Source organism: Pieris napi, chromosome 7 (assembly GCF_905475465.1).
Source record: "Pieris napi chromosome 7, ilPieNapi1.2, whole genome shotgun sequence".
Classification (NCBI taxonomy): Eukaryota; Metazoa; Arthropoda; class Insecta; order Lepidoptera; family Pieridae; genus Pieris; species Pieris napi.
Window position 1 is genome coordinate 7,650,597 of NC_062240.1, and position 19,032 is coordinate 7,669,628.

At 31.9% G+C, this 19,032-nt stretch overlaps 1 protein-coding gene across 8 annotated transcripts in view; it reads right to left on the reverse strand.

Moving 5' to 3' along the window:
• Nucleotides 1-5,490: 5,490 nt before the first annotated feature.
• The window catches only part of LOC125050784 (RNA pseudouridylate synthase domain-containing protein 2-like), a 245,885-nt gene continuing 232,343 nt past the window's right edge, over nt 5,491-19,032 (reverse strand). For 7 of the 8 annotated variants that reach the window (XM_047650786.1, XM_047650785.1, XM_047650787.1 and 4 more), the window contains 8 exons: nt 15,959-16,067; nt 15,080-15,191; nt 12,555-12,751; nt 9,499-9,696; nt 9,132-9,230; nt 8,306-8,409; nt 7,354-7,548; nt 5,491-7,216 (listed from right to left, as the gene is read on the reverse strand). In XM_047650786.1, the coding sequence (XP_047506742.1) occupies nt 7,142-7,216; nt 7,354-7,548; nt 8,306-8,409; nt 9,132-9,230; nt 9,499-9,696; nt 12,555-12,751; nt 15,080-15,191; nt 15,959-16,067 (1,089 nt within the window). In that variant the 3' untranslated portion in view covers nt 5,491-7,141. Of the gene's footprint in view, nt 7,217-7,353; nt 7,549-8,305; nt 8,410-9,131; nt 9,231-9,498; nt 9,697-12,554; nt 12,752-15,079; nt 15,192-15,958; nt 16,068-17,541; nt 17,630-19,032 lie in introns of all 8 variants that reach the window. The other variant, XM_047650784.1, reaches the window with a different exon arrangement.

A 19,032-nucleotide genomic window follows, 5' to 3' on the forward strand; every position in this document is an offset into this window, starting at 1 on the left:
AAATGTTGAAATGTAATGCCAAAATCTAAATGCTTGCAGTGTCGCTGGATTAGTTAGGAATTGATTAATTTGTTTCTGCAATATTTTACTGTCTTGTAAGAAGTGAAGTCGTAACGAGTCTGTGATCTCGCTGCTTAACCATTTCTCCAGCTCTGCATCAGAACTGGATATATTTGTGACAGGACTGACATCTCTCAGTAAGTAGTAAGTTTCATCTGAAATTAAGTTGTATTTTATTAAGTAATAAATTTTATTTTTATATAATATGGAGGCAAACGAGTCTACGGGAGTCAGTCATCGCAGCCATTTTTAGTGGGTGCGTTGCCGGCCTTTGAGGGAGGAGTACACTCTAACTTTGAATAGTTGGAGGTCGTATCTCTCAGGGAAGACCCCCATCGGGAGTCGATTCCACATTTCAGTAGTTCCCAAAAGAAAGTGCTTTGTGTTGCGGACTGTGGAAGACTTCCAGCCATCAAGGTGACGTTGATGTAATTTTAAATTGATACAACTCGTCCGGTGTTGAAACGAGACAGAAGGGATCAACCCAAACAATTCTTCAGAACACTCACCATAGTACACTTTGTAGAAAACTCAAAGAGACGCAATCTCTCTGCATAGAGAGAGAGAGAGAGAGAATCAAGTAGAGTTGGACCAGTTGACAAGCATTTAGCTGAATTTGGTCAAAAGGAAGAAGTTAGAAGTTTAAGGTAGTAAGTAAGTTAGTCTATAGTTATTGTTTGTAGATGTAGACTTCGTATTGCATCACTAAGACTTTTTCTACCCTTGAAATTAAATACAATTTGTGAATTGAATACGGGCCTGCATTAAATGAGCTTTTATGACTTATGAAATAAATGACTGTTCTTTAAGATTTCATTTGTGAAATAGGTAAATACAGGTAAATAATACAGTACCCTTTTAGATTCGGACAAATGTGGTATTTGCCCATTGATATACATAAAACCCTTTTTTTGTATATCAATGTATTTGCCTAAACTTTTAAAATTATAATTATTAGTAGATAGCGACAATTATGGTTGGGGCAAATACCCGTAAATTGGTATTATACGTATGCAAAGATTGAGATGGTTTTACAATTTAAACACACGATACTGTCACAAATTATAACAAACACATTTTAATCCCTAAACTGTATATCTATATATTTATTAGTTTCAATTGTTTTTTTTTAAATAAAATGTAAATAAATTTAAAATTAAGCGGAATAGGCTTAAAATTACCTTTCGGAAAATGTTTTGCTTATCTCAATTAAGCGGGAAATTTTACGACCTCTTGTTGACTACCTGTTCTCTTCTATTTCTTTTCGTTTTAATAATGTAATCCGAGCAACTGTGGCTTAAAGATAAAAGTAATTATTTAAAATTACAGTACAGCTTGCCCTTTTATTCGAAAACTAAATAAGGCTTATTACTCTGTTTTACCTAAGTAATACTTTCTCTCTTATGGTCGAATTGTATTTATGCATTACAAAGTGATTCATTTTTATTATGAATACAGGAGTATTCTTTAATTAGTACCACTTCAGAATTCCGAGACCGACGCTACCGACTATACCGGAGAAATTTATCTTCTGTTTCTCGCTATTGAAGTCCATATATTTTTTATTATGTATGTTGATACGACATATCTAGTATTGTGGATTATTCAAATTTTTATACAGTTTTTCACTTCATCTATTTCGATTCCTTAGATCGATGCAATGGACTTACAGCAACGTACCATGCAGAAGACTGTACATAGTAGTAGTTGAAATTAATGGCTGAACTAATAGATTAATATATTATATTATTATTTAATATATTATATTTTATTTAATATATGTGTAACATTTAGAATGATTTAAAACTGAATTAAATTAGATTTTGTTATTTTAAAATTGGCATAGTTGAAAACAAAGACCCTACACACTGATAATAAATAACGTTCAATATAAAAATTGCGTACGTATAATCACTCGAACCACAAAAATTGTGAACTTTAAGCTTCTGATTAGTCTATGATTGTAATTTATAAAGGGTATTTATTGCAATTATTAAATCAAATCATAAAGAAAAAACAAAAAAAAAATAAAATGCGATCACACGAAATTAACTTTACCTACTTACTATTATAATATTAAATTTTATATATAATTAATAACAACAATTTGACTAATAGAAATAACACACGTAAGAAATAAGTACGACGGAAAAGAGAGCCCAACCAAACCGCGAAAATCCGGTGGTTTTCAGCTATAAAACCTTCTTTTAAAGGTGAAAACCAGCCTCAATATAGTTTTGTTTTTAACTTTTTTTACAAAAAAATATCCTCTTGGAAGCATGGAATTGCTCTACCACTTATTATTTTTATATAGCTAAGTAAGGTGTTTTAGATATCATTTATAGTATTCATTTGTTTTACGGTTTGTAATTTGTGACATATAAGACAATTTAAAATGTCCCTCTACGAATTTTCTAGAGAGACTAAAACCTACAGATTACAAAGACCATTATTCATTCACAGCGTGATGCCAACCCGTTGAGAGTATATTTAAGTGCTTCTACGTTAACTGTTACGCAATTAACTGCAAATTTACGTTTAGCCAAATGGTTAAACTAGCGATAAATAACCGGCATTTTGTTTTTGTGACAGGTCACAGTTTGTTGCTTATAATAGACGACCACTCAAATAGAAATACAGGAATAAACAGGCTTTAAAATATATTTCAATATGTCAAGTAGAATTCTAGGCACTAGAAACATATCTTGAGGTTCTATGAGCTACTTGCGTTTACAACAACGACTTGCGACGACTTGTTATTATTATTTATCCTTGCTATAAAGGAAAGTCTCACAAGTGGTAAATAGGATTGTTTGTTAGTTAGGAGAATTTGTATAGAAATCGTCTATCGACATTTGAGTTTTATGTGATAGCGGACTACAACTGCCACATAGTATTTTCACCTAGAGACACAGCGGCAATGACTTGTCACCGTACATTACGGATATCAGAATTAGGGTCTGTTTCACAATGTATGGATAAAGTACCAAATAGCTATGCAACACATAAAGATAAATTGTGCTATTTGACACTTCATCGGACTCATAACTTGTGATGGACTTTATGTGACGAATAGCGCTATCTGACAGTCGTGAAACGCAACAATAGTGTTTATCCTACCAATAAGTAATAAATAGCTAATTTGGAACTTATCCGTACATTGTGAAACAGACTCTAAGTCTTGTATTTTTCATCTAATCCAATTTAATCATTATTTATTTTATTACCAAAAAGTTTTCATGAGAACTCTTAGCAGATTTTAAACAGATAGCTATTCGTTTAAACTCTAGGGAACTACGGAACTTGAATCGCGCAATATAGGGCGCAAGTCTACTCTAGCCGATATTTTGATTGCCGTGCGCTATCTGCAGTCAGTAGGTATGTAGGGATAACTTTCACTGCTTAATTCGAAGACATTAATACTTCAATTCAGACATGTAAAAAAATTTAATAGAGATGATTAGATTAAACTTTGTTTTCAAATATTTGTGCTTTTGTGCCATATAAACCAATCCTTTTGAGGCACACAGCACACACGTCATGTTAAAACTGTAGTAGGTACTTATAGTTTTAAGGGTGAACAATTTACATAAACGAGAAATAAAACAATAAAATTCAATGATGAAGTTTATTCTAATTAATTTTATGTGGAAACATGATCATTACAACACGTATCTAAAGAAGGAGACACTATGTATTCTTAATTACCAAATACTTATACAAAATAACAAAAAATGTCTTTCTTTATTCGTTAAAAACACAACATTGGAAAAACCATTCGATTTCATATTTTTCGCAGAATAGATTACATTTATGATGTTACTAATATTGGTGTTATAAACACGATAAAAATATATTAAAAATCATCTTATTAAATTAGTACTTCTTCGTGCTCTGTGTGTGTATTATTATTAAAAATGTTATTAAACTAATAAATCGACTTTTCTGTTCCAATTTTAAACAATTCCATGCTAATAAGACACAGTGTTCAATAGTAAATCGATGGAAATTATTCGATCTTTTGAATGCAGCTCGGAATTCATCACTATCCAATATGGTAAGAAGTGTTGCAACCGACTCATACATTTTTCATGACGCATCATGATCTATTGACGAGTACTTTACATCGAAGGATTGCCAATCCACTTGTTTTCCGCTTTGATACCACAGGATACGTATATCTAGTAATACAATTTAACGATGTCTTCTTTCGGAATATTTATTCCGTGATAACAGATGGCGCTAACCAATAACGTTATGTCAAGGATTGATGACAATTAACACCGATTATAAGGTCTATTTTAGTAAAGTATACTACGTCATTTTTATATATTAACTTTGGCGATATGACACGATAGTAATTTTTTTTTTTGTAAGTTCTGCGAAATATATGCAACCGTAAAAGTTATTTAGCCATTATGGCACTAATCGGCCATTACCAACAACGCAAATGAATAAAATGTGCAAAATTGTGCCTATATCGAGATAGGGTTGTGCCAATTGAACAACCCTAGCTCATCCCAAACCTATCCTAATAAAAAAATCGGAAAAACGTTTACAATTTTATCAATATCAACTTTTTCATTATTTTGAAGGCACATGAAAATTTCTTACAAATAAATAAACCGCTCAAGCGCTCCAAATGTTGTAAAAAAAGAAGTGTACGCGAGCTTTATACATAAACAAATACTTATATACTATTAAAAATACAACAATATGCAAGCCTACGACATATAGAAATAGGCTTTATAGGGTGATATGCCATTGTATACCATTTTACATTATATATTTTAGTTTGAGATAAATACGCTTAGATTTTTTAAATAATTTAATGTATAAAAGCCCTTGTTTCTTTATTATCTTGACACAAATAACAAAATTAATTTTGTTCTAAGCGCATTTATAGAATTTTGCTAAAAACCATATCTTCATGTATAAGTAAATTAACCAATCCGTGAGTGACATTTAGCGACTAATAGAAGAAAATTAGATAATGTTTCCGATAACTATAAAAAATCTTACCAATAAGAGTTGATCCCAAAACAGATTATCGGTCGCTAACCAACTACTTGCACATTTACAGCGGCGATAGAGTAAGTTTAACCTTTAATAACCCACCTTAAACGTAACAAAAGATTTTCGCAGGTTTTGGATTAGTTCCATCCAATCGAAAGTTCACCTTACATTGCGTAGCCGTTTGCACATTTAATTAATTGCATAGTGATTAATAAAGGCAGAAGTGTAATGTAGGCAGCGCAAGTATAAAACGTGATTCGATACAAAATTCCACAAGTACAATCTTGTTTATATTCTGTGGACGATGTGTGTGTCAATTACTGTAGCGTGATTTTACCTAAGAATTTAAGTAATTATCACGTATAAATAGTATTACAGCTCCAAGATACTGCTCTTAGCAGTAAAACCATTTTCATCATGTCTACTTTTATTTTTACTTGTGTTAGTGATGTATTTTTTCTTTTTAATGGCTTTTATTTGTGCCAACTGGGCACAAGGTACTTCGCCAGTGTCGTGTGTGATGTAAATTAGTGTTTATTATGAATATGTCACATGTCAGGTACAGGAAATCAAAGTTAGGTTAAGGTAGGGTATTCTTCCGCAGAATATACGCTTACTCCAAAGCACTAGAGAATTTTAACAGAACAATAGGTACGATAAAGCACTATGTCTACACTAAAAGTACGAAAAATATATATTTCCATAGAATTAATTTATAGAAAGCTCGTGAAAATATTTTTTTATCAAAGTTACAGTAAGAATTGTCTTTTATTTTAATACTTGCTAATGTTATATGAATCTACGTTTACGAACAATCCAAAAAACTAAACTAAACTTATTCTTATTTCTAAAAGTCGACGACTCAAACGTTCTAGTCCTTTAGAATCCATTAAGCCGTCGACAAAACACGCAAACTTATGAAAAAACTTAATGTCTTTAAATGTGCTGCTTCTATGGACTATCTGGCATTTTAATCTTTGGAGATTAGAAACTCCTTACTTTGGTATTTTTTTAAATAAATGCATATATTATGCGGAAAATGAAATTATAATTTATTTACAAACTACACTATGGAAGCCAAAACGTCAAAATTTTAATATTACATTAATGATTCGCCTACGTCAGGAGCCACGCTAAGGTTAAAGACAAGTGAAAAGTCATATGAAATATAACCTGCTATTTTAACAGTGATTAATAACAGTTAAAAATCACAGCGCAGATATCACTGCGCTGTTACGTTTAGTCAAGACATTTTCCCTAACGTGGCTCTATATACTACTATTCTTTATTTAAACGCTAGTTTTAACCGTTTAAGAAAATTTACCTGGTCCAGATTTACAATTTTATAATATGCCAAATAATACAGGGAAATAATTATGAGATGATATTTATAAGACCCTGCTATATTAAAGCGATTAATTACTGATATTTTTACAATATCTACAAAAGCTTGAAACATAGGCCGATAGGAACTAAAAAAACCAGCTAACACTAAAATCAATTTTAATTGATCAAGAAATATTTTTTAAGTCTACCCTCCATAAAATGTAGGTAGGTACTTTTATTAAAGTTGTCATTTTAAAATAAACTCTACACACAAAAGAATTTGCATAATTGCAACTGTCATCAAAAAACTTACGTCTACCTTAGATTAATTATAAAACTTATCTGGATAAGTTATAACAGCCACGATGATTTTACATCTTTCCACCAGGGTCACAACCCGCGACTACAAAGTTGATTTACATGGCAAAATCTTTTTAATATTCATTACAAAATCGAAAAAGAAATCCAAGATTATAATTTTCAGAAGAAAAGAAACGACCAGAATACTTCTATTTTATTGTCATATTTTCAATACCACAACAATAATCATTTTTACCAATCAACGATAAATATATAAATTCATTGGTATTAAATATTAATGATCTATGAAAATCAACAATCAATGTTATCAACGATCAACTTTGCTGCCATTAACAATGTAAGATTAATGCCATGCAAATATAACACTTTACACCCGCAAAGCCGCAAGAAGCGTCCCCAATGGTACAATTTGCTGTAACTATGAACTATCCGCTTCCTCCCATTCAACGTCAGCCCATTGAGGAAGTTCCGTCTCGTATTCCCAACCTGGCCCCTATTAATAAAAAACATATTTATTATGAGATTAAAATATATTCTTTGAAATTTAAGATCATGCTTAGTAATGCTTACACTCGAAACGGAACAATTTTGACGGATAAACATATAGATATTGGACCCATAAATCTTTACCTTATACTTCCAGGCATGCAGATACATAATGAGGTCCCTAGGACGTGGGTCCCGATAGCGCACCCTGCACTCGTAGCAATGGGGATCAGCGGTCAGCGCGTCTGACGGGCTAGACCCGTTTGACCCACTTGGGGCCTGAGGGGGCGCCCCGGGAGTACTGCATCCCGTCTGTGTCGCTACAGTTACTTTGTCCGACTGAAATCGTTATGTTATATTTAATTATAGACGCAATTGTATAGTCAATCTTAATGTATATAAATTACGTGTCAAATTGTTTGTCCGCTATGTTCTCCTAAACTACTTAACCGATTTCAATCAAATTTGCCCACCGTGTGTAGTTTGATCCAACTTAAATGATACATCTCAATTTATACCCGCAAAGTTATTTTATTTCAAAATATTTGTTAATTATTTGATAGTCACAATTCTAACAGATGGCGCTGTGTTGAAAGTACCAACGTTTCACATAAGCTACAATTTAATGGCATAACCACCAAAAAAGCATGGAGGTCCCCATGACTGGTGTTCTCCTACCGCTTCCCTTGAACAGTTTACTACTATGTAATATAAGTAAAACCTTAGCCACAGCAACGCTTGGCCGGTCTGCTAGTAATATAATAAAAATTAGTCCACTCTGTCAGGCTCTTTGCTTTGCAATGCGCCTTGTATTTTCGATGTTTCAATTCGAATGTCGGAGAAAATAGTCTTTCTATTCAGATTGATATTTAGAGTATTACTTATATTATTATTTGCTTAATAGGAAGTCACAGAAATTACTGTAAAATCAGATTAAAGATTCCTTCAACAACTTATATATATATAGTTGAAAGACAGAAACGTGACCTTTTATTAAGTTAATACGGTAAAAAAAATGATATACGACTTTTTAATTTATCATGTTAAAATTCTTTGTTTAGAAAAATATTTTTTTTTTAATATAAAAAATTCTAACCTTAGCGTCACTAGAGTCGTCGTTGCATAGAACTGGCGAATGTGCAATGTTGCACATCTCCTCAATCGGCGCCTCTGACGCACTCGACGGACTGGCTAGAGTCGCTAAACAAATGAAATTATTAGTAAGACAAATGAAACACATAAGAGAACAGATATTATATGTCCTAAATATTATTTCCAGAGTGAGTGTCCAGAAGCGGCGGTATCACGCGTTTGCATTAATAATCCTCATTATTAATCTATTAATGAGGTTTTATTATTAGGAGGTATGCCTTCAATGGCGACACGGCAAGTGCCAATTGGTTGACGGATGACACAAGTTTTCACGATTGATTTGATTGATTCCTAGATTAAAACCAATATTGCGCATAAGGAAATATTACTGGTGTTTCTTGAGTTTGAAATTATACTTTAACCACTATTACCACGCTACGAAATAAATATTGTTTCCTTAATAATCTGTATAAATCAAATCAAAATCATTTATTCATTTAGGTATCACAATGTACACTTATGAACGTAAATAAGAAGTACATATTAAATGCGAAATGCGTCTAATTTTATATTTACTGCCAGTTCTCAAATCAAAGGCGTAGAACGGAAGAGAGTTCTTCTCTCCCGTTCTATGACATCTTAAGTTATTAATATTTAATTAATAATTAAAAACAAAGATTTGTCCTCTATCAGCAGTAGGCACGGTGAAATATGAGCACGCACTTACATTCTCGTGGGTACAACACGCAAATACATAGTCGAAATAACTAATATCACCGCATACACGAATTCAAGCCCGACCAGTAAGTATATTGCAAGTGAAAACTTACGCGTCATGACTGTAGATGGGGTTATCCCAGGAGCCGGCGACTCCAACCTTGGTGAAGACTCTCGTGACGCTGATCCTGTATCACATTCATCTTCGCCAACTGTAACAATTATAAACAATGACTATTCAGTCACAAATGGGTAATCAAGACTTAATACCCGAAACAATTTGGATCAGTGGGCAAAATAATTGGCGAACAAGTTAGTTAAAAAACAATAAACAATGTGAAAAAAAAACGATGTTTTTAACCCAATATTACGATGATTCATCAAGCTTATTATCCGACAGTCATGTATTTGTTTATGGACACGTCGCGATTAATAATAGAACGGCACCCAGATTAATTCCAAAACGGTCAAACACTTTACCTTTATCATCAGTAGGAGGCTTAGAAAAGAGCATATCATCATCAGCAGCGTCCACGCCGAGCCAGTTCTCAGCATTGTGTATGGCAATCAGATCTCTCACTAACTCCTCATCAGACTTGCCTCCCGTATCACCGCCTTTGCCTCGTAGCGGTCCGAATACAGGATGATTGTATAACGGATCGTTAACTACTGGGTAACCTGCAGCAAATTAATAAGACATTTCAAAATAATACAAAGTTGAAATGATTATTTGGCACTAAGAAACTGATTTTTATAAAACGACGACTTAATTAAAAATATTATAACATTCTCCATATCCTGACCGCACAAGGGGTATTATTTTTGTAACTGCTCATAGATCATTCATAACATATATAGATATGTTATGACCGTATGTACGTCCGACTCTCACCCCTGTGGCGGCGTATATGAGAAATCTGAGGCCCAAACCTTAAAAGGTTGTAGCGCCACTGGTTAATATATATGTTGGTAAATACAAAAATATACTAATGGATAAAAAGAGTGTTAGCGGACAATAATTCTGCGCTTTATATATTTTTCTTCCAGGTATATCATAATTACTTTCAACACGGATATAAAAACCCAGGTACACTCAAAATCCTTTCAAAAAGAACTGAAACAGTCCATACTTTTATTTAATGGAGTGTTGCATAACGCATAATCTAACCCAAGCAAAATAAGTGCAGCTAAAATTAAATGCATAATTTATTTGACGTAGAAAAACAGGTATTGTTGGATTAAAAAAAAAAACATCGGACGCTTGTGGCCGTACCATTGTGAAGAGCAGCGGTAGAAATTAAAAAAGAAATTTTAACAAGCACTGAAAATGAAAATTGGCAACACGAAAGTTGAAACTTTTTCGCCAACTATTCAGACTTCATAATTGCATGCAAAAAGAGTTCTTTAGTGGATATGACTGGCGGTTTGCCACAGTTCATGATAAAATAGTTACGACATATATCTTTAATATATCGATTTTGTTACGGTTAACGTACCATATACCTATGTATCTCTACAATCCCCCCCCATGTGGCCTATACGGACTTACGAATAACTAAGTAATAAAAACTATTGAAGAATCATTATCGTGTGAAAAACACGAAGAAGCTGATTCTAGGATTATTTTTCATATTTGCCAAATCGATTTTGACGCAGAAGTTCACGTTCACAGAGAACGCTTCCTCAAATGCAATGCTTCATCATACTGCAATACTTTTCATGACTTTATCATTTTAATTCAAGACTTAACAATCGAATTAATGTCTGGCAAATTCATTTTTAGTTTTTCTTATATTTAAATAACATAATATTAAAATTACAGACATTCTAAAATACTTTGTAATTTTTATAAACAAAAAACTTAAAATCGCGTCTGGCACATAGTTAGCAATGTGAAAAATGTCTGGCAATAAAAAAAGTATATCAGGTAGACTTATTTAAAAAGGAAAAATTACGCTTCTTAAAATGCAATGCTTCATCATAGGTATTGCAATACTTTTTCATTTTAATTCAAGACTTAACAATCGAATTAAAGTCTGGCAAATTCATTTTTAGTTCTTCTTATATTTAAATAACATAATATTAAAATTACAGACATTCTAAAATACTTTGAAATTTTTATTAAAAAAAAACTTAAAATCGCGTCTGGCACATAGTTAGCAATGTGAAAAATGTCTGGCAATAAAAAAAGTATGTCAGGTAGACTTATTTAAAAACGAAAAATTAAAAATTACGCTTCTTAAAATGCTTTTAAAATCCAGGATTATTACCGGACAGATAGGATGCGCACTAATGAACGCAACCGCTACCGCCAGCCAGATTGCCCAGACTCTAACCGAAAGAGCAAGAAGGAAGACATATCACAAAATCAGCTGACCTAAAATTCTTTCTTTTCAAACGTTGCTACCTCCCGTACTATATACGTGTAGTCGATTAAAACTTGTTGTTTCAACAAACAATTAATTCGTACCTTACCTACCAAGCTAATTAGCATGATGAAATAAAAAAAAAAATTACTGTTCTTATTTAAAAAAGTTTATCAGAAATTCGTTGGTTGTAAGATACAACATCCAATTTAGTTCGACTTTCATAGTCAGTTAATTAAGTTGCGCTTTTTTAGTTTCGCAACTAACAGTATGGGTTGAACTGTATCATAGTTCGTAAAGTTTTAGAGGGGCTTACGTAAAAATAACTACGAAATCCTTACTCTGATGAAGGGGCTTACTTTCCGAGAGCTTATTAAAGCACATTACTTATTCAGTGTTAATAGTTGTTTTAAATACTAAGCGTATACATTACGGAATTAGAATATCTGTATTCTCATTTTACAACTAAAACCTGTAAAAATATACCGTCAAAACTGTGGTTCAAATTCCGTTAGATACCTTTTTTAATTAAGAAAACATTTTTTATGGCCCGCCAATATTGCTTGTTTAAGAAAAAATATTTTCGCCCTTTATTTGGATTAATCTGCTGCGGGCAGACACATTTATGCTTTGTTTAGCGGGTATAGGTATTGTTTGGACAGTTTCATGTTCTTTCAGTTAATACAGAATGTGTGTATGTCATGGAAATGTATGTTCACATAAATTAAACAATGCACGTAGAATGGATCTGTAGTCTAAAGTAAATCAATCATTATTATTAATTTTGACTAACTATATAAATATAGAAATATGGTTCTGATGTGTTGGTACTCTCACCACCACCGCGTTAGCTCAAAGTTTAAATTTGAAAGACAAAAATTTATTAAGTAATTTACAAATATCAAACCGACTTCAAATATCTGCCAACTTTATTGGCTTGGTGCCTTTATAATGCGTGGATGCCCATATCTCAAAAAGTACTAAGCCGATTATGATGAAACTTGGATTGTACCCTAAGTTGGAATATACCTGATACTATCTACCGATAGTATTTCAGATTATTTTAAATTTGTTAAAATATACACAAAATTTCACACGATATTAAAAAACAAACTGATCAAATTTATATATTAATGATTTATTAAAGACGCTTTGATAGGAATTACTCACCCAAATACTGAAGGTGCACTCTGATCTGATGCATTCTTCCGGTCTTAGGCCGGCACAGCACTACACTGGTGTTGGTACGAGGGTTGAAACCAAGCCTCTTAAACGTTGTAGAACAGTCCTTGCCCTTTGGCGATACTTTGCATACACCTATCTTGTAGCTTACAACTTCTATTGGTTCTGTGCATTCGATTTCTTCCCTGAAAAATAAATATATAAGAAATTATAAAACATTTTTTTTTAATAATCTCGACTGAGAAGATACTCTTCAAGCCTTACAATAAGAGATATTTATAGAAAAGAATTCTTCTTATTCTTGAATCAATGATAAAAAATAGCGAATATCATAAATAAAACACATATTGACTGGTACGTATGAAAATATAAATAAACATATATATACAAATTATACTGCCGACACCGCACTCGCGTGCCTTCCGGCGTTATAACTTTCCATGAGCGGCACTTAACACCAGGTCTCGTGTCTCTTAGCCCCATGTTTTATTAAAATAAAAAACGGAATAAAAAATACTATCAAATTTCGATACCTAGTAAAAATCGTAGCATAATAGTGCTACGAAAACAACGTAGCAAACTACGATGATAACAGAGTGACCGTAGAGCTGTAATTTCTGTTATTACAGGTTGTAAAAAGTTGGTCTACATTTAAAACAGGTCATGTGACATTCGTTCACATATATTTGTTCTTCAATGTACGATATTAATATAGTGTCATCATGTCCTAATTACGACACAGACCTATCGTTTTTTAACAGTACAACGTACAAACACATATATAGGTACAAATTGGTTTGACAATGACTTATATTTTCCAGAGGTAGGGATACTGAAGCAGTCAAAGAAATTAATAATCAAGCATCACGCTATAGTTAAAAATAAGAGCAAAAGCGATTTGGAGAAAATTTTCATATAATCATTTTGATATTTAGCATATTTAATTCCTTTTGCACTTTTCATTACTACATAAAAGAAGTATGTCATTATAGCAAATTAGTTCATTACATCAATATTGTAACACTTGAATGCTAATTACACTAAGATATTCCTTGAGCACAATCGATACTGATGAAGTGTTGTGTGGCTTATAATTACAGCGTTTAACGCATAATTTAGTATTAATTTTGCAATTAGAGTCATAGCGTGTAACTTTGCCAACATCTAACTATAAGTCTTGGTATTACCTTAAATGGAAACTACATGATTACATAACAGAGCAAGATGGAGGTTTAATAAAAATTATGTTATGCCAGAAAGAAAAGTTTTAGATTAAAACTTTTATTTTATCATTATCAATCCGACCGATCAGGAAACATGAAATCGCACTTTCGTAGATTAAAGTGCATGATGAGAAAAAAAAAATTGTTTTTTCAAATTACTATTATTATATATTATATGTTAATCTTGAATCAATTTATTGATGAAATCCGCACTAAAACCTTTGAGTAGTTTCAAACATCTAAACCTACAAACGTACTAAGGGATCTATTAGTACGTAAATATACGTCACTATCTCATTTCACCTTTATAGAAAAAAAAAAAAATATGTTTATTATGGAACATAAGATACAAGTATCCACGTCATTAAATTTGAATTTGTAGGCATCCCTACTCATCGCCAAAGAAGACAAAGGGTGTAGGCCAAGAGAAAAAGCCGGCGTAAAAAACTCTCGGTACTCTTTTAAAATAGCAATATATTACAAAACATGTATATACTGTTTATACGGTTGTTATGAAAATCTATATTCCAATTATATCAACAACCAGACAATATGTATTTAACTAATGCATTAAATCTTGCATGACGTCGTCCAACAAGATTTAAGCCCTCAAATTATGTCCTGTCTGCGCGTATATATGCAAGATGGTACCAAGGTGCTATGACAAATTATATTGTAATTAATCTATAACGAACTATCTATACCTATAACAAAACAATTATTTACATAAATTTTTGTTCTTTGTAATAATGGGCTGGTTCTTATTGTGCATTCTAAGACTTTACAAATATTTTTATTAACTTTTTCGTTTCTCCACAGACGTTCGTTTCGTTTAGAAAAAATGACGAACTTATTTCATATAAACTTCGACACAATTATTTTCAACATTATTAATTTTGTTTGTACTAAAATAATAATTTTATTTACTGACCGAAAAACAAAGAACTCTTAAAAATATATAAACAGCAATAACAATATTTATTTAAGTAATATATATTTGTTTATTCCTATTCTTATCATTTTAATACTAACCGCACTAGCCCCTTGCTAAAATATAGTTATTACGTTATTATAAAATAGCAAATAAATTAAACATTAACTTATTAATATTCTCTTACATAAATAAATAAAGCATAAATTTCAGAAATACTGTATTGTTAATAGACATTTTTCTTATGCCAGGGACCGCATAACAATAGTAATATGGCCACTAATAAAAATTTATTAACGTCAAGAACAGAATTCTATTCTTTAAAACTATCTCAAATAAGTTAAATTTGAAATACTCACTCAAGAAATTCACCGTCAACCCTGCATACGTATTCCTTCAGCACCTGCCGATTCCTAATCTGATGTTCCATCTGTCTTGCCTTCTTTGGACTTCGGCCGAATAGCAAGAGACCTGGTTAAGAAATAACGAGCTGTTAACACAGGCATAATCTAACGCTTGTTGCCAAGAGAAAATATTAATATTAAGGCGAGACTTTCGTTACGTGTTCTTGATCGCTGAATGAAATTGGCGTAAACATAATGTCTTATGTAAATCTTATATCAAAAAAAAAAAAATTAGTTATAGTATATACTATACACTCTAAATCAGTTATAACGACATCGAAGGGACTACTCATATATGGTCGTAAAAACGGATAGTCGTAACAGGCGATGACGTTGTTATTAAGAACCTAATACAATAGAATTCAGCCGGGACCTTTGATTTTGGTCCATATAATCGGTATGTTGTTCTAAACGATGTCGTCATAAACGGTTTTGACTGTACTTATTTAGTTATGTTACCCATACAAGTAATACTGCCAAAATCACTTAGTTATCAACCGCATATAGCGTTTATGTCTGAGATGTACATACTTTGATTACCATAAAATAATGATTGTTCTAGCTACGGATATTTTTACCTAAAAAATTATCAGTCCTAATGTGCAGAAATATATATTCCCAATCCTTATCGTCAAACATAGCAGGTCTCATCAAGAACATAAGATTTTGAAAAGGCCTTTTTGCTATTAATTACTGGTAAGTATCAAACTTATTTCACAAGTAATTGTAAAATTCTCGCAATTACTAAGAAAAACACCTAATAAATACAGATCACTAAAGATGAAGTTACAGATATCCACTCAATCAAGATTAAGTGTATGCATTTCAACTAACCTGACGTGAGCCTGTCGAGTCTGTGAATGGTCCTCAAGTTCTTCAAGTTGTACTCCTTGGCGAGGATAAATACCACTGTGTTGTGCCTATACCGGCCACAAGGGTGAACCTGTGGTGTTTATTTGATTTAGATTTAAGCATGTGCACGCTGTACTCGATTTTACATATAACTTATCCTGTACCTGGTCGATAATGTAATTAAAATACAGTTTTTATAGAAGGAATCTCGATTATTTCCAAGGTCTTTACTATAACATAGTATAATGTATATCTATTACAATTGAAGGATAAATATTTTTTTAATATTAAAGCAATACTTTATAACATTCGTTTTATTTTTTTCACACCTTATATATTCGAAGCCGTTATACTAAGCTTTCTAATTTTAATAATATAAGGTACAGGTATTATGAAAATAACATTAAGTCAAATTTACAATTCTACCAAACTCATTTTATATTAAACATTAACGCTACAAATATGGAAATAAATTCAAAGTGACACAAGAGTGATAAAGGCAAGACATTCAGTAGCTATTTGAGGCAATAATTTGATAAGGGTTCTAAAAAAATAATGTTTTATAACCAATAACTAACTTATATTATCTTTGTGCAATGTTAATACAAGCCGGTGAATGAAGCGAAGCAAACTAAAAGCTCATAAAGCTTAGTGGGATTTAATTTGTGATGTGTTAATTAGCATGCAAAGTAATTGTTTAATATTCAATTAAAGTCTTCTCTTATTAACGAGGAGTTAACGAGTTCCACGAAAATAGTTTCACTTTTGAAAAATTGAGACAGAATATGTTTGACTCTAGTCAATTAAGTCATTAACATATTAAAGGAGAATAAAATAATTTCAAATGAATTGGTTAAAAAAGACAACGCAACTGAAATTTCGCTTGCAAATCAGATCGTGGAGTTTCAAATTGAATTTTTTACAAAGAACAGCGTTCACAGACGCCATGGATACCCTTATTTTAAAATTCCATTCGTCTTCGTGTTCCATTTGACAAAGCATTTCTGAACTTAAATATCTTAAATGCTTTTAGATTCGGAAGGTTTTTAAAGAATGAGACCTCATATCATGATAGTCGAAAAGCCTCAAATCGAAATTATCTAGTTTTGTTACTAAGATTTATATACGATAAAGGTATAAAAATATAAATAAAAGGTGATTTGTAATAAAGAATTTCTTATTAAATATTTAAGAATAACTCATGCATAGATAAATCGTATTATTAGAGTAATAAAAAATAAAATATAATTTATATTCTAAACTGATTATATATTTTTTCAATTAATTTTAATTATTAAACGTTTCATAAAAAAAATACCTAATCTATTTTTTGTATGCTTTATGTAGTCTAGTCATACATCTGGTAAGTTCTATTGATAAAAAAGTATATACTATCACTGTCACTATCTTAAAAAATCAAGTAACCTAAAGAAAAACATGCAATGACATCTTCTGTATGTATTAAGAGAAGTATTGTTTAGTGAAGCGTCAAAATCGGGCATTTAAAGTCGAAAATCCTTTGAATCATGCTTGCCCAGTCTCTCAAGGTGTAAGGTAAGACTCACCGGCAGCGAGCATGGCTTGTCTAGCACGAGTAGGTCCTCGTCAGCGTAAATGATGCGCAAGGGACAAGCGAGCACGGGGGTCTCGTGCCTGGCCCAAAGTAAGTACGAACTGAGTGTCTGCTCAACTCAAGCGTCCAACGGGGCGGACTCCAATTACAAAGAAACTATTCAAGTTTTGATTGCGCGATTGAATCGCTTTAAATTTGGAAAGAATGACGCTAACCGCCTATTATTGCTTATTAGGACAGTAGGCGTAAATAGGGTATTAAATTATGTTAGGGCAGATTAGGGATATAAGAAAAGGTTTGGAAAAATAGGACAAAACAAAGGAGCTATTTTGTCCAAAGATGTTGGATTGCCCCGTCGAACGCTAGCATTACACAATCACTTCATACCTTATCATTGTTATTTGATTATTACAAACTTTTATTTATTTACATTTATACTCATTATACATAATTAAAACGATGATAACCTAAAACTTAAGTTCAAAATATAGATGTCAAAATTTTTGTATTTCATTTTGTGATGTTCAGTATGTTGGTGTCTATACTAAAGGGGTCAAAATGCATTAAAATTCAAATCAATGTGAACGTATGCAAGTAAACACTAGTGAAGTGAATATGTATGGGGCACTCTTTCATAGAGATTTAAATGTGGGCGAATTTTGCCGACAAAAATCATATATTTATATCACGTGGACCTCAGAGCTGGTACTTTTCTCGCACATCGTTTTATCATCACAATACAGAGATTTTTGCCTGCCCTAACGGACTAAATTTTAAAGCCATTTCTAAGAATGTTTTGTATAATATTGATTTCAATTATTAAAATTATATTTATTGAGGTAATGTTAAAAGAGATTTGCTTTACCCGACGTAATATCATTACAGATAATTTAATAAAACCACACCTACAGAAGAACAAATCATATACTACGTATGTAGGTTTGTAAATAGGTGTCGTGTGTAATCGAATAATCCTCTGAGAAGCCGTATCTATCAAAGTATATAATCAAGGACACTTAGATTTTACTATGAATAAAGTATTTTTACAAACTGTTTACAATATCAATGACTAATGAACAGTATTTTGATTTTTTTATAATACTAAATAAATGTCTAATACACTTGTGTAAACGAATAATTATTTAGAAAAATGTCTTTCTCACCGGCTCTTCTAGGAACTACTTTCCGATGGAAGTAAAAAATAATGATTAAAAAGTGCTATATAATAATTTCCTTTGACCTGAAGTTGCAAGAGTTTCAACTTTTTACGTCCAAAAAATATTGGCTGTCCATAGGGAATAAAATTCTTTTATCACCGCGCAATTATATTGACAATCAAAAGAAGTAATAAATCAGTGTATACCGTCTCAAATTCTCAGAATACGCGTTGTATCAATCAAATCGATCTGTCTCGGCAACTCATATTACTTAGAATATTGCTTTCTGTTAATTTAAGGCGGTACTACTGAGGCGACGAAATTCA